The 24,246-nt window shown below is 40.0% G+C and overlaps 1 protein-coding gene across 4 annotated transcripts in view; it reads right to left on the bottom strand.

Annotated features, from left to right (window-relative positions):
* Window positions 1–784: 784 nt before the first annotated feature.
* The window catches only part of GLRA2 (glycine receptor alpha 2), a 130,246-nt gene continuing 106,784 nt past the window's right edge, over window positions 785–24,246 (bottom strand). For all 4 annotated transcript variants that reach the window (XM_074814772.1, XM_074814769.1, XM_074814773.1 and 1 more), the window contains one exon: window positions 785–2,304. In XM_074814772.1, the coding sequence (XP_074670873.1) occupies window positions 2,026–2,304 (279 nt within the window). In that variant the 3' untranslated portion in view covers window positions 785–2,025. The remainder of the gene's footprint in view (window positions 2,305–24,246) is intronic.

Below are 24,246 nucleotides of genomic sequence, written 5' to 3' on the forward strand. Positions count from 1 at the left end.
TCCCTCCCCAGTCCTGGAAGAGGAACAAAAATATGGTAGTTACAGGCAGCTGTGTGGAGAGGGGAAGGGATGCAGACACACAGACACACACACACATGCATAAACACAGGCTCGGACAGACTGTGGTACCTGTATCCACAGCTCTCATCAGAAGCTAGTCCAGGAGTAAAAGTGGAGTGAGAAATGCTGCAGGCACAGTATGTCTCTGTACCACATCTCACTAGGGGAGGGGGAAAACACGTTTATTCTGGGCAGCTACAGGGTGTGTATTTTGGCCTCTCAAGGGAAGGGCGGTGAAGTGGATGAAATTTAATTTGCTGTTAAACTATCAGTTGTTACAATGTCTACATGAGGCACCTGACCTAGGCCATCTCAGCATGTCCTTCAGCTCACCAAAGTGGTGAAGCTGTAAGAAAGTCAGGAGAAAGATTAGGATACTCCCAAACTGGGCACAAGGCATGTGAACTTGAGGTGTGCTTCTTGCTGTGTATGGATGCTGGGAGCAGGGAGTGGCATTCGTTCTCCCCCAGGCCTGTCTCTGCAAATGCAAATGTTCTGCAAATGCTTCTGTCATATCCCAGCCACATTTCTGACACAGTCCTTGACATACGCCCAGGGACTGCAACAGGCCCTTTGTTGCAGGATAGATAGCAAAATTTGGTGTGCTAAGCCAGGTCAGCAGAAGGTTGCTTTTCACCCTCTTTCTGCTGACAGAGCAGTGGAAGAGCTGGGCCCTCGTGTGAACAGCCCTGCTGCTGCAACTGAAGAAAAGAGTGAAGAAAAGTTAGTACCACATTTAGCTTTATTGAAATTGAACAAATACCTTTTTTTAATAAACCCTTTTACAGCAAGTGTAAAATTTTAATGTTTGATTCATCTTATGTTACAGGTTGTCTTCTTCTGTGTAAGCAAAAATACCATCTTTTTTTTTTTTTTTTTTTTTTTTTTTTTAATTTTCTACTTTAAAACATGTAGCAAGGATTTGAGTAACGCAGATCTGGCACCAAAAGGTAACAGGTTCTGAAAATCACAGTACAGTTTTAAAATTCTTAGGTTAATTAATGATATTTAAAATGATAGCCACTTTGAGTAAAGATATAAATTAGAGGTCTGTAAACAAGTTGTGTTTACCTATAGAGCTATTGATTGCAGCTACAATGAGAGCAGTAATAGAAACTGAATGCTAAACTGAGCTACACCGTTGAGGAAACAAGTTCTTACTAAGTAGTGTGGTACAGGGTAGCACAATAGGTAAAATACAGTTTGGCACCTCAAGTTGCATGTAAAATCAGCAGAAATGAAGTAAGTGCACTGTCTTCCAACAAAAATAAACTGGGCAATTTCACTGGTTTTGGAGTGTCAACTATCAAATAAATCACACGACACACAAGTTCAACCCCAAAATTACAATTCTAGTAAAGCAAGATAATATTAAAATGCACACCCACAAGGATAGTAAAGTATAAATCTTTTTTTTTTTCTTTTTTTTTTTCCCCTCTCCCCTATCAGTAGAAATAATTTACAACCCACAAAAGGACTCCTTGGTGAAACCACTAACTACAGACATGGTCATGGAATGTAGCTCAGTAGACTTGTTTCAAATAGAAAGGCAACATTATCCTGAAAAAGTTTGGTCCTCTTATAACTCCCTGTACTGTAGCCACCACAGTCTCTTGGTAGATGTTTTAGGAGAATTGTTTATTTTGTGATTCTCTTTTGTTTTGAAAGATAATATGTTGGTGATAAAGCTGGGTAAAATTTGGCCCCATTTACAGATGTCTGATCAATGCTGAATCTGGAAGAACACCACTGAGAGTACATAGGGGGAACCCTCATTGACTGGCCTCATGGCATATTTTTTCATGCAATCACTTTTCCTTCTATACTTCTTTTCCTCTTTGTTCATTTTTTCTTCAATGTCCTGGGGGGGAAAAGAAACCCTTAGTCCAAATGACAGAAAGACATTTCACTGTTTATTTACATGTGGATCACTTTGGCTAAGAAGTCCTGGAAAACCAGAGTTGCCTATTTCTTGTGAATGTCCTCATGCCGTATGATTTTGTATGTAATCCAGTAAAAGATGTTGAAAATGAGGAAGGCGAGTGGGAATGCAGCACGGGATATTGTATCAATCCTTTTTGCACGGTCAACAAACTTCTTTTTGATGGAATCTGAATCCTTTGGTGGTGCCGGGGGTGGGTTGGGTGGAGCGGCCTTGACTGCTGTGCCATCTTTGACTTGGAGGCAGTGACCCATGCCATAGCCACTGAAATTGAATCGACTGTCACGAGCAACTTCATCTTCCTGGGGGATAAAGAAGACAAATAAGACACACAATCATATCGAGCATGCCATATACTTGAATAGTTGAGGTGTACGCCTCCAAAGCACCTAAGCAAATTAGCCAGTTAAGCTATGATACAAAGTCCAGGTTTCAAAGACGAGCAAGCAATTAAAACTCACGTAAAAATACATGGAAATTAGGTGACTGCCAGTGTTTGTGAATGAGAGCTTTAATTTTTCTAGCTATGACTAAATCAAGTGCCCTGAGCAGCAAGCTGTACCCCAACCCCTTAGGGAAGAGATCTGACTCCATCGCTCTCCTTGGGCTGGCTGTGGGGCGGAAATATGGTCATGTTGGTAGCAGGAGTCTGCTCTGGCCAGGTTGAATTGAATAACCCAGAGATCCAGGAGCCCGAGCTCATGGAAGTGTGTATCCATTGCTCAATCTAACCGCAGCCTTGCACCTCCATCTCTGATCTACGCAACAAGGACAGATCACCATCCCTCCTTGCTCACAGGAGCTCTCTGACAATCAGTACTTCAAAGTGCACTGGGTACTTGGATTTAGTGGTAGCCGGGAGTTAGGTGCAATAGTGTGAGCTAATGTAACACCATCTTGCAGAAATCCATTCTCTCTCTCGTCTGAGTGGGTAATATTTGCTTTTGGAGAGGTGAGTAACTACAACTGAACTTTATCAGCATGATAACTGTGTGATGAAAGGTTTGTGACTGTGCTGGTAAATTCTCACTGATGTTTCTCCTGTCTGATAGCACAATAATACATAAGTTAACAGTTACTGGCAGCCCTCCATGAAGGATTCAAAATCAACAAACAAGCAGCTCTATTCTTTTTCATTCCAGCAGAGATGAATTGTAGGTCCAGCAGCTTGCCCTAGTTAAAGCCCTTCTCTTCAACCAACAAATACTTCATTGTTGACTTAAAATGACAACTTCTTGGGCTCACAAGGAGCCCGCTTCCTCACCAAGAATACTCCCTCATACCTCTCACTAAACCACAGCCTTCTGATCTTAACAGAGAATCAGACTGCAAGAAAAATAACCCACAGCATCAAGATATTGAATAAGGAGTACATTTGCTGAACTTGGGGGTGGGGAGGGATGATAATTTACACCTATTCAGGATGTAAATCACTGCTCCTTCACAGAAGTACCTCTTTCAATAATTGCATTTTTCTCTCTCCCCAGCTCCAGCATTGGAATTGAATATATCACCAGATTTGCTCTCCTTACCTTGGAGCTGACATGCAAACATGAATAACAAGTAGTGTGATCCAAGGCTACCAAATGAGAAATAGTCACTCTGACTGCTTATGACATTGAGTGCTTATGGAAGAAGCACAGACAATAAACAGTGCTTTGGATCTCCTGTCACTTCAGCCTGAGGACTATTCTACAGTGTACCCATGAGCAGGTGGAAAATTGTGGTATTGCAAGGCTGTTTGAGCACTTATCCAGGGTTTATATCCCTTTCATTTCAAAAGCTCACCATCATTAAGAAAAAGAAGCATGGTCCTCTCCTTTTCCAACTTTATTTATTTACAGTTTGCAGTCCCTCTGCGAAAACTCTGAAATTCTGCTTGTCCTAATGATTATAAATATGTAAAGTATTTTGAAGATGAACCCACTGAGACCTAAATTCTGTATAGTCTTATAAGCAAGGCTTCTCTTGCATGACTTAATAACACCACAAAGTCCCCCAATAATACAGGCATCTGCCTTCCTCACAGCACTTTCCCTTTTACTGAGTTTGAAGGATAAAATGCATGCCCAGGACACGAGAGGTGATTAAAAAGGGTAGCAGATTTTCAGCAGCTGTGTTGCCATATGCACTTCATTCATTTTTTAAAAATTTAATTTCTGTTACTCCTGAGGGATATACAGGAGGAAAAAAAGATGTACTGAGCTCAACACAGGGGCTTGGAGTCCCGACTTCTGCCGTACCCTGTTGGGTTGCTGCTTTGTCACGTGGGGCTGAGCAGTTCGTCTTCAATGCCACAGTCCTTCTTTTGAGCTTACACTGTTGTAACTTGCGTGGGAAGCCAGCTGAGATTAGGGACACGGATGTTTAAATCACATTCTTTCAGGCCTTCAGCCCCCAACCTTTAGGTGTAAGGAGCCACTTGTTTCCCAATAGGATTTAGAGATCTGCTTTTTCCATCACAGATGGTTAGCTGTGCCACTTCTTTCTCACAAAACCCAGAGCGAAGTGTGCCTAGTCCCCATGCTAGTTTTTTATTTAGGACTGCAGTAGATGCTGATTTAACCTGTATACAAGAGGTACAGCATTCACCTGGGGTGTGAAGAGCATGTGCTCGATCTCCTTCTCTGCTTGAGCAGATTTGAATCTCCTCCCTGATAAATCTCTGGATTGTTTCGTTATCTGTTCTCCCAACATGGAGCTCTTTGCTGGTTGCAAAAAAAGTGTGTGTTTATGTAACTTTTTTCCAAACTTTATCATAAAAACTTTTTTCAAAGACTAAGTAATTAAGAGAATGGCACTGTGTTTCTACCCTGCCATTTGCTTCTATGTTTGATATAACACTCTTACAAAAACTAAGCACTAGATACACCTAAGCTGTAGCTGTTGCAATCATCTAAGTGCCACTGGAAGCAAGCAAATCTACAGTCCCTACAGCCCCACCTCTAGCCCTGGAGGTGCTGCAGCTCCATAACTACCACGTGATTTTCAGCATTAAAGTCCCCCAGAAACTGAACGGGCTTTGCAGTCTGGCACCTGCCTGCCCTCTGAGCACTACCAGCATCTGTAGTCTCACAAGCAAGACCTGAACCCATCAGAGCTCTCCCACCTGACCAGACATCATGTGAAAGACCTCAGGGTGGTGAGGTCTCTGCCCTTTCCAGTGAAATTGGCCAAAAGTGTTGAAAATTAACAATGATACCTGCAGAGATAGACCCACACATCTGTGCTAGGAGGATACTTTTCCCACAAGACTGCAGAGTCAGGCTTGTGTCCTATAGGATCCTGATCCCTTAAACCAGTTTTACCCAAAATGAAACAGCAGGGATAGAAAAACTTCTTCCCTGCTGCTGAAGGGAGCTAGGGGTCAACTCAAGTGCTGGAACTTCATTGTCCATGCTGCTTGTGGGTTAGCTCACTCTGGCATGGAGCATGCCAACAAGCTTTCTCCCAGATGAACCTGCTCCACTGAGGACTAATGCTACACACTGTGGGCATGAGCCATGTGGTCATAGCTGGCCTCAGGAGCAATAAAATCCCCAATGTGATTTACTTTAACAGCACAGATGTAGTTAAAAAAAACCCTGTCTCTAAAACACCATAATCTTATGTCAAAGCTACAATTTGAGATTTCAGATTATCTTCCAACATTCTGTTACATATAAAGGATTTGGGGGAATAGTCACGAAGAAAGCAAACCATTTATATCCTTTGACAAAGAGAACACTTTTTTTCATGTTTCAAAATGTGAGATGAAGAACTGACCTCAAGTGCCTTCCCTTAACATAGTGGATTTGTATTCCATTAACGCAGAGACTTGGTGAACTACTGGACAACCTACCTAGGGTACCTTCTGGTGGGGTTACAGACTGACTCTTCATTCTCAAGGTCATATTCAGTTCATACCATCTGACATAGCCTACCGTGAAGACTCATCCAAAGACAGTCTTCAACCTGTGCTGTTCACCACCTTAGTCACTGGTAAAATAGTCTGAATGATGTTGCAAACATTATCATTTTAATCATATTACACATAAAACTTACTCATTTTAAACTAGACAGGATCTCACTTGCTTAAATCCCAGGCTATTTATGTTTTTGCAGATTTTAAAACCAAAATCAAAGAGCAACTGGAAGCTACTGGACATCAGCTGGAGTCACAGAATCCACTGCCATTAAAGTCATTAACTTTATCCTTCTAAAGTTGGTCTTGCATAATATGTAGTCATAACTCAATCTGTCCTTGATAAAGGGAAAAGGGTCACAAGCTAGGATAAGAAACAGAAAATAAATAAATAGCAAGATCAAAGTGTTCTTTTGCTGGTTTTGTCTCAGATGTTCACACTCCAGAGTATTTTAGAATTGTCCTTTGAAGACTACATTTCCTGAGATTTGGGCAAATGCTTTCTACAGACACTTTTTAAATGCCATAGATTTATGTGTATTGTCTTACGGTGTCATAATGGACATGCTTAGATGTTGGCTTTAAACAATTTTCATCAAACAAGAATTACATTTTTTTCTCAATTTTTAATTTCCCTTTATGAATTTAGTAATTTTCTGTGTTTTACAAAGTCATGACATTAGCTTCTCTTGACTTAGCTTTACAGTAGGCAACATGTAAATCAGGCGGGTTATATTTCTGACATGGTTTTCTTTCTTCATCTTTCATCTTTGTAAAGCTTTTATTTCTACTCCATCAGGTCTAGAATGTAATTCATACTACTAGCTTCAGACCAAAGCAATCAGGAATGGGAAAAACACTTTAGAAAATCTAGTCCATTCAATGCCTTTCATGCACAGCTTTCTGTACAACACATTCTGAAGTGCTTTATCCTGACCACTTTTAAATACTTATTGTCAGCATTGACTCAGTTTTAACAATGAGGAAAATGAGAGAGAGGCTGGCTTCAAACAGTGTATTTAATTTACTCTCTGATGTGATTTATTCGTTTAATTTTGCTACTCTTTTTCCAACATATGGTGGGCAAACAATTTAAAAGACTATCTGGTTTAATTAAATTTCAAGGACATAGGAGACTAATTTTAGGTACAGGGTAGAGTACAGCAGAGAGTTTTCCTTTTGACATTCATAAGCACAAAGTTAGAAACCTACAATAAATTCAGACTTGAATGCAAAATGTAATCGATAGGAATTAGACACCAAAATATCTTCAGAGACTTAATTCCTAAATCATCTTTATGATTTTGAGACATCTCCCATAATTCACAGTGTGGTTTTGCAAAACAGTTGTTCTCACATGGTTTCAGTTCTCAGGAGTCAATGAGTCTGTGGATGAAGGTAGTTTAGCTGAGAAGCATATTTGGACTTTCAAATCCTCTTTGGTTCCCCACAGAAGTCTCTTACAAAGATAAATTGTCAGGAGACAAGAGGGAAGGTCCTTTCATAGATTAACTGTTTAAAGGGCAGTAATGGAGTTCAGGAGTAAAAGATCAATTTAATAAGTGAGGGATTCACTAGAGGGAATCCTCAAGAATCTGTCCAAGAACCAGTATCAAAGAAAAGATTTATAAATGAGCTGGGACAAAGGTTCCCAAGGGAAGGTACACATGTGAAACAGGCTGTTCAAAGTGGACAAATCTAAGCCAGGCTTTCCAGAAGGATTTCTAAATGCTGAGTGACTAAGTAACAAAATGGCGGTAAATGATATACAGGGTTGGTAAGTGCAAGGTAAAGCACATTACAAAAGATAACCCTAATTACACATAGACAGTAATGGGCTCAGAATTGGTTCTTTCCTGGGTGGGAGTTTGGGGAATTACCATGTAGATGACTCTGACAACATTAGTCCTCTGCTAAGCAGCAGTTAGACAGTGGGCAAACGAAACAGAGCACGTCATTCTGCCATTTTATTCACTCAGAATGCGATCAGTTTTTGAACACAAGGAGCACTTCTGTTCACTCAAACTCAGTAAAGACATAGCACAATTAGATAAAATATGAAGAAGAGCAGCAAAGATGGTAAAATACATTTTCTGCATGAAAAGAAACAAAGTAGATGAGATCTCTTCATCTTATAAAAGCTGTGTTTGGGGGACAATATCACAAAGATTATAAAATCATTGTGAAAATTAATAAACGGAAGAAAAATGGTAGGTGATGTTTTTAGGAGGTTTTGTTGCTTTTTTTTTTTCTTAATGCAGGAAGTAGGATAAAACACAATAACACCATGAAGGAGAAAGGGAGAATTTCTTTTTTAAAAGGAAGTTATCTTTCATTTACTTGTGTAAATCATTGTGTGAGTACATTTCAGACAATGAAAATAGCACAATGGCACAGATTCATAGGTCCAGGTACAGCTGCTGAAAGTGCAACCTAGTTCATGCAAAAGCACAGCCTTAGTTGCTTATTTTCAGAGGACAGAAAAGTCCTTCTAAGTTTGTCTTGGAGCTTTTAAATACAATTTGTCTCAATATCCATGCCTGACCACTGCCGGAGAAAAGATCCTGGAACAGAAGCCATTCCTGTGTGATGCTGCTCCATCAGGATCCACCATTCTGTATGTGACAGTGATGTTCACCCCTTTTCTACCTCTCTTAACACCAATTTTCCTGCTCACTGAGGTTTGTTTTTTCTCTCATTTGGACACTCATGCTTTATGAAATCTAAGTAAAACAGACATTGTATTTTAAATAGCACCAATATTTTAATTAATGGAAGAGAAATTGGTCATTGTGGTCTTTGGTAAAGGTTTCCAATGGACAAATTTGGGTTTGTTTTAGAAAGTTGTGTTTAATAATACCCCCTATCTCCAATAAACAGCATAAGAATCTCTGAAGCATGAGTGATTTACTTACTCAGTCTGTAAGTACAGCAAGTGAACTGTTGTTAATACAATAATGAAATGGTAGTTAATGTGGCTTCGCCCTCTTCAAGTAGGAATTGAACATTATCCAACTGAAAGAGTAACATAATTTAAACATGTTGTGGAGCAAAAATATTTTCCTGGCTTGAAATATCTTTCAGTGGAATCTAAATTTTTCAGGGATTACTTTAATAATAAAAATTATACAGTCAGTAAGGGTGATCAGATTGTTACCAAAAAAAAAATTGTTCTTTTTTCTTTAGTAAAGCAAGGCTTCCTTATCTTGATTTTGCAAATGCAGTTAATGTAAACTTCTTAGTCAACTTCATGTTTTATATGTAACATAATTAACATTTCAATTTTGGAGGAGGGAGGGAGGGGAGGAGGTAAGGAGGTAAGGAGGGAGGGTGAACCAGATGAACTGCTGTTTTGCATCATAGAAGTTATGATAGAGAGTTATAGCTCCTAAATAACAGCAGATCTATTCCTGACACAATATCTGGGTTTCCCTTTGTTTTGAATGAAAGTAATGCCTTAAAATATCCAGACACAGTGATCTGTGTCTTATAAACATTATTTGCCTGGATATTAAATCTTCTGGGGACAATGAAGTCTTGAGACTTGACTGCTCTTGGATAACTCACCTCCCAGTCTCTCTCTGATGAAGGCAGCGGTTGGCCAGTTTATTTGTGGGAACGTTAGTTTGTTTTACATCAGACAAATACATGTTAATGACCTAGATTTGAAGGATAAACTCCTCTGACCAGAAATCTGTTGGGTACAGGGCAACTAACTTCTGCTCATGCAAGACTGAGCAAACTGCAAAGTTAGTGTTTAAATATGTGACTATTTCAGCTAGTGTGTGTGTTCATGGGCACATCTAAGCAAAATAATGTAAAGCAAGACTATATTTGCTCTTTTTGCTCAAAAACCTAAACCACTGAATGAACTGTAGCTAAAAGTCACCTTTCCCACTTTCTCTTGCTTTCTGCAAAGCATCTGCCCCAGAAGGGATGAGATGGAGGAGACTCTCTTACCTGCCTGCTGTTAGCAGCATTCAAGCCCCAGCCCCAGCCTTCAGAGCTCTCCTGCACTGAAATCTGCTGCAGGGCCGACACTGCCCAGTCAGTCCCATCCCAGGACAAGGGTGCACGGTGTCCCTGGCTGTGTGACGGGCTTGGGGAAGCTGCCACTGTAGCATATGGGGCACCTGAGCTCACAGCCCCCAGTCATGGATGGGCATATCTGAGCATCCGCCTCCCCGGGATTTTTCCAGTCAGGTTCTCTGTCACTTTCCTCCAAGCAGATTTAAATATTTTGGGGAAGATTGGGTTTATTGCACCTTTGGGAAATTTCTCACTGGCGTCTGCCTCAGTTGTAATCATCTTAGATGATTTTGTTAGAGTACCCCCATGCCCTGACTGTGGCATCTCGGAGTACCTGATCTGTCAAACAGTCAAAATAAAAAAAAAGAAAAGAAAGAAAAAGGTGTGTTGCTGGCAATTTTTTCAGGCTTGGGTTTTGATTCCTTCAGCTTCTCCAGTTTTTGGAGCTGATCTGCAGCCTACCCTGCGGCAGGCCAGGGACAGCGGACACTGTCCTCCCTGCCTAGGCCAGGGCTGCGGTCAAAGCGCTGGGACCTGTGGCATCTGTGCCCCTTGCTGAGCACTGGCTGTCTCCTGCTTGATGCCAGGAAGGGAAAGGGGAAGGAAGAGGCTTTTTTCCTCTCTGTTGGTGGATTCTCTCTTTTAAGCCATTTGCTACAACAAACACCCAGAACAAACCCCAACAAACACAGATGGAGATTACCAGAGCTTTCTCAGACATTCACGCATTTAATTTATGCAACTACTGCACAAAACGAATTAAATATTGCAAATTATATTAATAATTTATATTCTGTGGCTAAAAATAGTCAAGAATATCTGAATAATGTTAAAGTGTTCACATGCAAATTTTATAAGTTTTGTGTGTGGTTTTTTTCTGAGGAGACAAACCAACTGATAAATAAACACCTTCCTTTTTCAGTTATCAGTTCTTAATACCAGTCTTCCAATAAATAAAGGTTTGCGGTTCTTATCTTCTATTACACAAATTATTCTTTCTGGCTTGCATACCATTTAGCTCTTATTGTTAGCCAAGATCTCAATCTGGATTTCTCTAGCTGTTTTTACATAGCTCTGAAGTGTGATTGGGTTAAACAAAGTATTTGTCAGCTATCTGCACTTCAAACATGTTTCTAAAATTAAATTGTTGGAACTTAGAAACATCTTGACTGTTGGAATGTATTAGAAATTTACTACACAAATAGACTTCTCTATTTTCATTTTGATTTGCTCCTATGAAGGTTGCTCTATAAAACTGATATTATTTATTCACAACAAAATAAACATTCATCATGAGGTAAAAATCGTTGGCACTCAATACTATAGCAACTTGATAGTGCAATCTTTACACAGAATCGTTGGGGGGGTTTTTCTCATCTGGTAAGTAGTAAATCCACAAATCCTACAAGGTCATTGGAAGTATTCATACAATGGGAAATGAAATAAGATTTCATTTAAAATGGGTGTGATACTTTTTCTTTTACTGTGTTATACACACACATAAATATACATTCTCACATAGTCTTTATGCACCCACACATGTAGATATGTGTACATACATAATAATGTGGGCATATACTTAATTTAGTCATCTAATGCCTTTTGTATTCCCTAAAGGCATTTGTTAGTGGGAAGTCCACCTAGTGATAATTTTTGTATTCCAGCTGAAGGTCAAGAGCTCTTTCCAGAGCGTTTATCAAACTGCAAACTCCATTTTGAATAACTTCTCAAAATGCTAACTTTTCTGTTAGCCTTTCCCTTTCAGATGGGAATGCGGTTCTGAAGAGCAGGGATACAGAACACATGGGCAAGGGTTATTATACCTTCCCAGTCCTCTCTGCCCATGAACAGGCTCTTTGGTGGGGTGCTGACACCTCTCCAGGAGGACCATCTGCCTAGGCCAGTAGCTAAGCAATAGATCTCTTGGTGATGAACTTTTTATTACTTGGCAAAACTGATTAAAGTGTAACCTGAAACAATAGATTTAATAGTATATAAGAAAAGGCAGTACTGAGAGGTATAGGCAGATGAAACGTGGAAGCATGGCTATAGCAGTGGAAGAGGTATTCTTGGGAGAGGATCTCAGATACTCATCTGAATTCATTTTGCTCAAGAATGTCAAGGAAAACAGGAGAAGAATTGTTCAATTAATTTATCTAGAGGGGAGAGCACAAGAATAACACCAGAATAAATGGTTGCTATGCCAGGGGCCTTCCTGAAATGTGTATGTTTTATGTTACATCTTGTATGTGTCCTTGAGTAATTCTAAATCAGTGTTTGCAGTGCTGGAGCTCTGGAGAAACCTGTCCTTGGGTATACTGATGAGGTCAGGATTCACTTGGAGGCCCTACGACCACCTGACCTTGAGGTCCTACTTTTGTGAGGGGATAACACCTGGGGTAGGATTGTCTTCAGAAAAATATGCCAAAAAGCCAGAGAATGAAGATGTGCAGGAGACCCCTGAGACAAATGGAGACCTGGCAGCATGAATTTCTACTTCACTGGACACCCAACAGCCTCATGAGTAGCAGACAGGAGCACTCTACCAGGATCAGACAAGATGATCGGTTTGGGGGCAGCCTAAATACTGCATAATAGGATATCACACACACAGTGCATTTATAATGAGTGGGCATCAACCTGATTTGTTTGTCCTCTGAGCTGGAACCATGTATGGGGTCTTAAAACAACTAATGCAAAACACAGGCAAATTGATTAAGAAAATAGTGTTCAATAGCTACTCTTGGTCCTTTTGCTTCTCTGTCTCCTCTCCTTCTGCACCTGTCTCTTCTCTTCTCGACTCCTTTTGTACTTCTTTCTACCACAGTTTTTGCCTCACTAATTCCTAGTTCTGCTCTTGCCTACCTTATCTTTGATGCTTTCTTCCTCACTGATTTCCAAATATGTGACCTCCACCTTCTGCTTGCAAAATTCAGTTCCTCCCTCAACCCCTGTCTGTTCCTACCCTTTTCTGCTCTTTGAGGCTAAATTCTCTTCCTCCAAAGAAAAGACAAATCATAAAAGGAGAGTTCTACCTTGCCAAGACCACCTCTGAACTGAGAGGTGTTACTCTACCTTTTAAGAATAACCAGGAAAACAGTTGATTTTTCTAAAATGAAAATCTTCCACTTTTGGATATCCACAGAGCTCTTAATTGCTAAAAGATTTCCAGTACCACAAAGCATTTTGAAATGTATCGCTACTCATTTGTACTACTGTTCATCATATACAGCATGACCCATTGCTGGCACAGAAAGCTGAAGATCACCAAGTCCATTGGCCCATGAGCAGTCTGTGCCTTTGTTCTGACCACCCAGAATGTGCAACATGAACCATTTGGAGGCTTTGGAAAGTGAACACAATGAGTGCTGCAAACCAGCCAGTAGCATTTTACTTTTATTCTAAGTTTAAATCTCAGCAAAAACAGTTGTTTGTGCATAGTACATGTTGTTCTTGTCTACTGAAAACTGAGTAATGTGGTAGTATATGCAAATAGTAATAGATTAAAGATTTGGCATGCTCTGTAATACTCCAATGACATGCCCAATCATAGCAGTACCATCTGCTTTTTCTTATATGTGTTATATTTACAACACTATGCTAATTCCTATATTAGTTTACACACCACCTTGAGGAAACTACTTAACAGATAAGCAATATTTGGGCTTTATGACTTATCTTTAGCAAACAGTTAGTAAATGTCTCTCCAATTACTTTCAGCTCTGTTCCTAGAGAAAGGAGTTTAGAAGTCAATAACATTGATTATGTACTCTTTATCAGTGAAGGAATGCCAGTGACTTGCAATTGAAATGCTAATTCTCTAAGTATTTGCTCATTCAGATCTGGCTAGAATTTTGATAGATCAAACTTTCATAGAATCATAGAATCCTAGTCATAGAATCTTAGTCATAGTTTCGATTGGAAGGGGGCTTCAAAGGTCATCTAGTCTAATAGTTCAATGAGCAGGGACATCTTCAACTAGACCAGGTTGCTCAGAAGCCCATCCAGCCTGACCTTGGATGTTTCCAGGGATGGGGCATCTACCACCTCTCTGGGCAACCTGTTCCAGTGTTTCACCACCCTCACTGTAAAACATTTCTTCCTTCTATCTAGTCTGAATCTACCCTCCCTTAGTTTAAAACCATTACCCCTTGTCCTGTCACAACAGGCCCTACTAAAATTTCTGTCCTCATCTCTCTTATAAGCCCACATTAAGTACTGAAAGGCCACAATAAAGTCTCCCTGGAGCCTTCCCTTCTCCAGGCTGAACAACCCCAACTCTCTCAGCCTGTCCTCATTAGAAGAGGTGTTCCAAACCTCTCCTATTCACCTGGTTCCAAATCTTTCCTGGAGCTTGGACACAAGTACAACACAAGAACCCTGATTTTGTACAGCTAAACGAAAATGAATCCCTTCTGTATGGAGTGGAAACTTTACCATATTGCTAACTGTACCTTCTCTTCAGGTGGTGTTCAATTTGACGTTACAGAAAATATCACCTTACTGATCAAGACCATAAACAAACCTACAAAACGTGTGGATATGTTCTCCCTGTAATTTGGAAAAAAAACCAAAAGTAATAGAAAACCCATGGACAATATTGGCAATATCCCCCTCCTCATGCTTGGTCACTGACATTCTGAATCCAGGCAGTGAAAGGCTCCTTCTGATGGTCGTCTGGGCTTTCTATGAGTCTCTTGCCATGTTAGCTTCATGGCTGGATGGTTTACTGATGATCCCAGAGCTCATTTGCAGTGACTCTGCATGGCATTGCACTGAATGATTTCTTCCCACAGGATGAAAGGCTGAGTTATCCCTTCTTTGGGTCTGAGGGGAGCAGGTATTTCAAAGCACAAGACCATTGAACCATCACCTGAGGGGACAGCTGTCTAGAGGATATTTTAAACGTGTTTGACACATTTAAATAGATGGTTTCAGCTTGCCAGTCTTGGAATGGCTCCTAAAATAGATGTCAATATAAAGCATAAGGCAATTTGTTTTGGATGATTAAGAGAATCTGGCTCATATATCCAAGGTGTGACAATTCCAATCACATCTTCGTTTCAATTTACAGGAAAGAAATAAACTAGGTTTCATTATTGTTCATACTGCTGGTGCTATATATTTGACATGATAATCTACAGTATTAGTCAGTAAATTGACTCACTGGACTGCCCTTGATCATATGCTCCATTTTCCGCTCAGCAGAACCCTCTCTAACAGCTATATATAACCAGAGAGAACAAAAAAAAAAAAAAAAAAAGAAAAAAAAAGACAGTTCTCTCTTAGATCATTACAAGATGATGTTGCGTTCAGTTTTCCTGTTGCTTCAAAGGTTATAAATGATGTGATCTTTTTGCCATCGCAGATAATATATGGCTGCTGTTTGTCTGACTTGTCAACTCCTCACACAGAAATCCAATACTCCCCACTTGTCACACTTTCATTTCAGATATGTGTTCTCTTGCAGGGCCCAAAATGAAATAGTCACTGTATTCCTATCTGCCAGTTTTCAAGTCTTGCCTTGTGTGGTCCTTCCTTGTCAAATCACATTTGTCACGTTAGCAACCCACATGAGTACTTGCAGCAAACGTAAAATCTCCTGATCATAATTAAAATTCTGCATGCTTTTCTATTAAATAAAGAAAACCATCGTGCATCTTAATCCGTAGCTCTTCTATTCTGCCACTGTTTTTTAAATGTCTGATTACTGAGCTAATTGCTCAGGCAGATTGTTTTTAGACTGCATCATGCATTTATGGATTTTATATCACTGTCAAAATAAGTATTAGATTAATCCTGGCTCCTCATCTACGTGTTGAAAAATTGTTTCCTCAGTCCAGACAGAAGTTAAAATTAGGAGTAACCTCTAAAAGGGGCTATAGGGTGAAGGACAGTTCTCAGTGCTAAGAAAGGATGAGAGCACAGACTCAGAAAGCAGACAGCTCAGTAGGAGATTGGCACAAGTTACAAAATACAAACTTGTGTAGCTGTATTTCAGCAGCATATCTGCAGCTGTAACCTGTGCTGCTGCAGAAGGAAGGGGAACCAAAGAGCCTTGGGACAAAAAGAGCCTATTGCTATTCCTGTCCAGAATGGTAAATAATTGTTCAGAGACTTTTTTACTGACCTTTGTTTCAGGAGTACTCACAAGTCAAGGAGAATTACAAGGTGTAAATCAGAAATACTCAGCGGCGGGTCAGCACATCCACAAAGAGATATAATTCAGCTCAGAGTCTCCCTGAGGAACAATCCCTCACAAATGTCTCTTAAACTCACTCTTGATATATTGGGCACATTACAGAAGAAACTGTTTAACAACACTGATTAATATTTTCAGCAACTGTAAATCTCCCAGTGTACTGCCTGGTGCTGGCTCTGCCAGCTGGCTCTCAGGGGCTCTTCTGGTCCTGTTCCCTGCCATCCTACGATTCTGTGTTTGTAGTTTGAAGAACAGAATAGAAATCAATAACTGTTCAGGCCAAACAGCTTTCTCTATGTTGTAATGCTTTAAACACACAAAGAGGCTAAAGTCTAAGCCTCTTTGCTTTGAAGCTTCAAAAGCTGCTGGCAGAAAAGATCCCCAGATTCATATGAATTTGGTACCAATTCCTAAGACATCTCCACTTTGATATGGAAGGCAAGAGGGGAGGACTTGTGGGAAAAGAAAGGTCAAAATTCACATTCCACCATGGCATGCCCATTACCCTTTGGGCATCCCTGTACCCCCTGGGGTACAGGGCTTTGGGAGTGCAGTCATTTGCCTTTGGATAAGGCAGCCTGCAGCTCACACAAGAGATAAGGTGTGGTACACCCCCTAAAATACCTTTCTATCTCCCCTCGGATGCATAAGACCTAACTGTAGGAGAACGAGGTTCTTGTTTCATAGCTGAAGGAGGTAAATATTTGAGACTCATGAGAGTCAGGTTGGGCAGCAAGGAACGTATAGCAGTGACAAAAAAAAAGTGAGACTGAGAACAGTGGCTGGGATGCCACATGCAATAAAACCATCGATTAGCCTCACTGGGGTAGAAAAAATATTCAGGAAATAACAGCTGTTAGATTTAAACACAGCATCTGATGAAAAAATTCTGTTGTCATGATATAAGTCTGATATTCAACCCCAGCTACACAAATACCCACAAGATAACTCATCAAACAAAGGTAAAAGCAGTAACAGAACAAAGAAGGGTGGCAAAATCATCAGTCTTCGTGAATCAAAAAGTAAAATTCAAATAGATTATTTTTACAACAAAATAACACAATATAAGCCACAAGGGAAAGTGAACAAAGATCAAAGAGCAAAGAAGAGACAGACAACACAAACAGGCATCCCCAGTATCTAGAAATAATAGAAGAACAAGAGCATACAGCACCAGAGCATCTTAAAAGAGCTGTCATGTATTTGGGGAAAAACACCCTTTGTGCAAACTTGAAAAAAAGGAGCATTTACGGCTAGGGAGCAAGACAACATTTTCTGTCCCTGCAAAAAGCTACCCTCTCTGGACTTTTTATTACTCTTTCTTCACACTCCTTTTTGGTTGCTATGAAAAAGTGCAGTTTATATCTCCACTGCATGAATATCCAGCATAGGTAGCACTAAGGGCAGAATAATAAAAGACCAACCCATTAGCAAAAAATACAGAACTGACTCCACCATAGTTCATGACAGACAAATCTAGGACATCTCCAAAATAAGGAACAAAATAGCAGTGCTCAAAAACATTTAAAAAAAGAACTGCAACAGCTAGCTAATCAATTGTTTTTATGTAAGATCTGAAGACAATGTGAAGGTGAAGATTTGGAACAGCAACACTGACTTAGTGTTTCATGATTTACTTTTTTTTTTTTAATTATGGGAGTAAATAATCTTGTTTTCCTCCATTGTTTGTGCTTCCTTGACTGTATGGCTAAGGACCATCGGTAGCCCCCAACCACCATCTGAGAAATCTGAAATGGCAGGATGAAGTTGGTTTCTGCTAAGTCCTTAAATATGCTAAATTTGTTCCTGCTATTGTTCATGTAATTGTACAAACAGAAATACCTCAGATCGGGAAAGAAAACTAGTGTAACTAGCTCTTATCCTTTCTCTTTCAACCCTGCTCTCCCTGCAGGCACAATCACTGAACTCGGTGTTACTATGTTCATGACAAACACCAGCCAAACCCTGTAAATATGCATTACAATTTGCAAAACCATTAGTCATCCTGTTTGCTTTCATCTAATACACAGCTTTGGTTATTACTATTTCTTGATTAACCTTACACAAGACTTTCCTCCACTTCCAACACCCTTTTCACTCCCAGTGTGCACTCCTGGTGGCTCCAGTGGCAATAGGTACTCCTAGTCCCACAAGTGCTGAGGAACTAATATGAACAACTCATAGCAAGTTTAAGAAAAGTGTTTTAATAATTCATAAATCATCACATTGAACTGACTCTCTATCCATAAATAGTAAAGGCATCACAAAAATACTACCTCTGGCTTAGAAAGTCCTTGAGCTGCAAAGTCCTGGGGCTCAGGAGGATGTATTGAGGACGATTTGCTGTCACAGAGAGCTTCCTGCTTTAGGCAGAGCCCTGGCCTAACACGGGACAGCCCTCTTGGGGTTTACCATCTCCAGACGGAGCTTCCCACAGCAGAGATGTAGCTGGTTGCTGAACAGATGCCCCATGAGTTTCAAAGCTACATTGGCTATTTAACTTCTAAATTTGGATAATGACCAGAAGAAATGTTCCTACCAAGTTCATTTGCCTTCTGACTATAATGCAGCATGTTTAGCTTTATCAGGTGACAAGTTCATTTTGTCTAAGATGTAAACCTGAAAGCAAGAGTGTAGACATTACTAAAACAATTGTTTACAAACATTTTTTAAAAATCTATAATAAAGATCTATTATTTCTGATAGGAATCCAGTTTTATGGGGTCTGTGATAAGAAATTTGACTGCTGCTAGGTAAAAAGGTTAAGCTGAAAACAAATGCTACATGAAGACCACATTGTTAGGCTGAAAAGCCAAAAAAATGATTTGCAAACTGGGTAGGATGAACAACTAAGCTCATGCTTGGTAGGGAAGGGTTGAGAGATATTTTAAAAAAAAGCTATATAGAGCAATAATTTTGAAGGTAGCAGATAAATCAAGGAACAACTAATCCTCTTTAGTTTTGCTAGGGAACTCATTACTAGAAATATTGGTGAGGCTACCTGGAGTGAAAAGCATGATACCCAAATGTAAGAGGCTCAGAGAGAGACATAGAATCAATAAATTCAGAAAAGCTGAAGCCCAGGCATGGCAGGACATGCCAGCATACAAGAGCCTGGGGGAAACTGGCAATTGTTAGTTAGACAGGCACAAAAGAAATCCAGTGACCTATGTAGGAAATACAACGTAAAGCCAATGTAGGAAGAACAATATCTAAAATATATTACACCTCCTCTGCTTTTTCATTTTAGACACACACATACACATACATGCACAAATACCCAAGGAGAGACCTGTCAGATGGAAGATTAGCTGACATTATAGTCTAATAAGGAAAAATAAGGAAAAATAAGGAAACCGCAGTTGAATAGCTGCATAATTTGCCACTGCTCCTCTGTTAAGGATGGGGCAAGAACTTGCAAAACTTGCAAGAAAGGTAATTGTCTTTTGCAAGAGCCACTGAAAGGTTATGGGAAATACTTATATAATCTATTGGTAGGGCTGGAAAATTATTGAGCAAGAGCAGGTGATTTTCAGAAGACTTGAGTATCCACTTGTTGGTGTAAATATTTGCAAACACCAGAACGTCCCCCAAATTTTGCATGGGAAGTCCCATGACAGTGGCAGGATCACTAGCCTTTCAAAATTAGGACAGAGTACTTATGCAGTATAAGCAGGCGTGCTGCACATGAAATGAAACACATGGGACCAGACAAATACATCCTAATTCGTCTAACTAGATATGTAATGGTGAAAAAGAGTATTAGGACCTTGTACGTCTTCCAGACAGAAGATACCAAGGGCTCTAAAAGAGCATTCTGTGATGCACAGGTTCTCTCTATCTCACCAGCCTGCAGTGGCATCACACTTGATTAGAGTTGATATAATTTCCATTGCCTGCCATGCTCAGCACAGAAAGAAGACTACAAGTTGAAAATTCTGCAGATGGGACAAATGAGAAGGCTTAGTGTCTGGTTCTACACTGTGCTTTGCAAAACCTGAAGACCATGAATGTGGTAAAACCCTTTGTTTTTTCCATAAATATCTGTTGTACAGCTCTTTCCTGTCAATTTAACAGAAACAAACCCTATTAGAAAAGTGAGCCCCCTGTGGAAGTGAATGAGAAAGCTGTCATAGACAACAGATAGATTAATTTCTCAGGAAATTTGTGCTAGGGAGTATCATGCCTGCTACATGCAGGCACCTGTAAGACTTTACATCCTGAAGAGGAAACTCACCACTTGCTTTCCTAGAATGGCATGCAAGGTCTCGCATTTGTGCAACTCAGATAATCTCTAATGAATAGGGTTTGTGATCTCCATTCTTAATTAGTTATTGTTTTGACAGATGAAGATTACAGAACACCTGAAGACAAGTCTCTACCACCAGCAAGCTTGGGAAGGCTTAATAGAAAAATGAATGAGTCAGTCACAGGCAGAGCACTTCCACATGACTAGCAGAGTTATCTCAGAAAACTACATGGAGAACCACTTGAAGAGGGTGAGGTGAGACATGAAAACAAAGGTGTCATATCTCCTAGGAGTCTTGTCATGATATTACTGAGCAATTAAAACCTTGACACCTTGGCAAAATAACTTGCACTTATGCAAGTGGATTATAAATGTGTGTGTACAAAGGCACACACAGTATCTGTATGAGAAATTACATACACAAGTTAGAAATTAAATTATCTGAAGAGCTATGCTATCTCTCAGAGAGAAGTTACAGGCTCAGTGCAGAAATTCATAGGATTCTAGACTTCTGTCTTTTCACGTCCTTTGCCAACCACAGCAGCCTTTTCTGACCTTTCCAATCTGTTTCTCCAGGAGCTAAAAACACTCTGACACACTCGGTATGTCAGATACATTCAACAAGCCACTGGAAAACTGAGCTTTCCTATAGTAAGTCTTTCTTGACATTGATCCTGCTGTAGTAAAGAAGTGTTCTGTGGGAAAAGCCAGGGCTGTGCCAGTTCTGAGATTCCACTGAGGGAGTCCAGTCACAGAGAGTGGAAGGGGGTAAATTTTTAGTGACCTGTGGCTGGGCTTGGCATGGTGTTTTCAGATGCTCCCAACTTGAAATGGATCATTGTAGGGACTCTGGAAAGACTCAGTAACAAGTGCTCAGAATATGTGGAGTTTCAAGGTGTTTATTGCTTCCAGTGTAACTATCCCTAGCCTCTTTCTTATGTTGCAGCAAAGAAAATCTCCTTCCCCACCTATCCATCTACTCCCAGTTGGCCAATTGCTGCTTTTGTGAAGGACAGATTAGTGTTATTATAAAAATAAAGAAAAAAAAGGAAGACAATCAGGCTGCAAGAGAAATACCCAAGTACAGATATCCATATTTACAGTAAATAGCTTCTTGCTGTAGCAGTGGATCAAGTGAAATAAACATGTCTAATCATTAAATCAAACTAAATGTGTCAGAATCAGGCTCTGACTGATGAGTTTGCTGTAAGCCATGGCTGTTAACTTGAATAACTAAACAATGTTGTTTTCCCTCTAGAAAAAAAGATAGAGAAACAAATGGCTTCAACATCACTTTTTAAAAAGTATTATAAAAACTGGATTTTACTGGAACCCATGAAGTTTTTCAGACCTTGAGACAGCATGACGTTTCAACAGTCTAGTTAATACAATTTAGTTTTGCACAATGTCATTTGGACAACATCATTACAGAATGCTTCACAATTAATTACATTCAAATAGCAGCTTCTATCCCCTGTGGAGAACAGGACTAATTGGGTCAGATGTAAATATGCATTTCATGGATCCTACTGAACACTTGCCCATCTCACCAATTTACCATGTAATTTGATACAACTGGTGTACTATGCTCTGGAGATGTGCAGGGCGAGCACAATTGCCAGTCAGGGTAGAAATACACAGATACAGCAGTGCTGGTATTCTCAGTCTGCATTATGTTTGGCTCTAACTGCCTGACCCTTTAATTCTCTTGCAGAAATACTAATTTATATTTATTCATGCTGAAATACTCTGCTGTTGAAAATGAGGCTTGGGACAGAACTCAGTACTGATGAGAAGTGTCATGACAGACCCCTGGCAACATGGGATCAGAAACTGTTCTCCTCCCAGATGTCTTCACCCCTCCATTGGAAAGAGGACCTGACCATCGCTGCAGCGAGAAACCCTGAGACCAGGGCCTTATTGGGTCCTGAGTCTGGGCAGGGAAAGAGTAAAGATAAGCTGCCTACAGGGAAAGAACAAAGGAGCAAACTTTGGGGCAAAGTTGTTTCCTTGACCCCTTGTGCAGCTTAAGCTTAAATCGTGGGACGGCTGTGGCTTTTCACTATCTTTCTGCAGTCTTGAGTAGGGGCAGTTTAGGTTAGAAATGCTCCTCCTGAAGTCCCCTTTCTCCATCTTTTTATCATGAAACACATATTTGACATTTTTTTCACTGGCTTTTTTTCCATGAAATGAGGTGGGCCAGAACACATGCAGCAAAAGAATCACCATTTTCTAAAATAATCTGGAAAACAAAAGCTTGTGCATGTGGCAGATGGCTCTTGAAAAGATACTTCTTGTTGCTTTAAAGCATCAAAAATAAGAACACCGTTTTCTGTCTCTTTCCAGCTTCCTCTGCCCTATTTTCAGTTTGCACTCTCCCCTAAGTATAATAAAAAATGAGACATTTGCCCCCAGCTGGAGAGTACCTTTCATGAGCTGCAAAACTGCAGAGTTCATTTCTGGCGTGTTTCCTGCTGTTCATGAGTAACTACCAGGACAAACTCACTCAAGTGAAGTGCAAACTTCAGTCCCCAAGGCTTGTCAGTTCAGAGCTGATCCTTTCAGCCACTGCACACTGGGTAGGTACAAGAGAGGGCTCAGAGTTTCTAAAGCAAAGTAACACTACCGAACAAACAAAAAAAAATTTATCAAGTACTCCTTCTGGCTTTTCCAGTCCTACCTGTCCCAGGTGGTGCAGCATACAGTCACTTCATCATCCCACATCTGAAATATTGTAATAGTACTGTTCTGTAGCCCCTTACAATGCTTATATCCTGTTCATAGCTTATTTAACATTAAGGAGTAATTTGCTAAAGTATTAGCAAGTGGCCAACATGAGTCATTATACTGCATCATGTCCTACTTGGTGCTTTGGTGCCATGCCTGGTCCCTACAGTTTGATTATCTGTCCCCTGCTCCCATGGAGTACTCTGTGTTGCACTGCTCTGATAATTTCAGCAAATATAAAGATTCACCATTCTGCAGCCTTACCAACTCCCCATCAGACCTCCAATTCTCTGGTTTCCACCACCTCTAGACTAGGCATTTTTTCCCCATCCTAAATTTTTTTGGGGTTTTTTTTCTTTTTTTTCAGAAGTTGAAATTTGTTCTCCTAATTTTGTTCACCTGGTTTTGCCTCTACTTTGGTACCTGGATTCCATTACTTCAGCTTGTGCACTTGTACTCTATCAGCTTTAATTAATGCTTAGATATTTGGGACTTGACATTTGGAAGTCTTTTCAGGAATTGGTATTACATGTTCTATAAATTAGTCTGCCTTTGATTACAGAATGTTTAATGTGCCAAAATTTTTATTTGGTTTTCAGAATTCTCTCCCTTGGAATGTAACTATCCTTTTTCTCTTCTATTTCTTGGCTTGGGGTGAAAAATCCACCTCATATAGTCCATCACTTTATTGTGTCTGAGGCTATAAAACATGAAACACAGATACCTGTTTTGAGGTTTTTTACATTCCCTCCTCCAATAAGGGAAGGAAAAGCTTCCATTTCACTTTTCATGACACTTGTATACAGGCCCTTATAAAAAATAATTTATCTCTTCCACTGTTTCTTTGTCTGTGTTTTCTTTTCACTGGAAAATCTGCATTTCCAGTAAGCTTAGTCTGTCCGCCTGCACAGACTGCTCTTACTGGACTTTTTTGATCCATTGCTTGGATACCACCCCCATGGCTAAACTGCTTCTTTTCCTACAGGTTACTCTTTCTTTGGGGACTCCCGCCTCTCTTTAGACTTATGCCTAGAGCTAGACCAAGGATTCATATCAAGATGTTTTTCTAGTTTGAGATGATACTTTTGTTTAAATGTTTAAACTCACTGTAGTAAGTCCATTTAATACACAGT

Source organism: Strix aluco, chromosome 2 (assembly GCF_031877795.1).
Source record: "Strix aluco isolate bStrAlu1 chromosome 2, bStrAlu1.hap1, whole genome shotgun sequence".
NCBI classification, from domain to species: domain Eukaryota; kingdom Metazoa; phylum Chordata; class Aves; order Strigiformes; family Strigidae; genus Strix; species Strix aluco.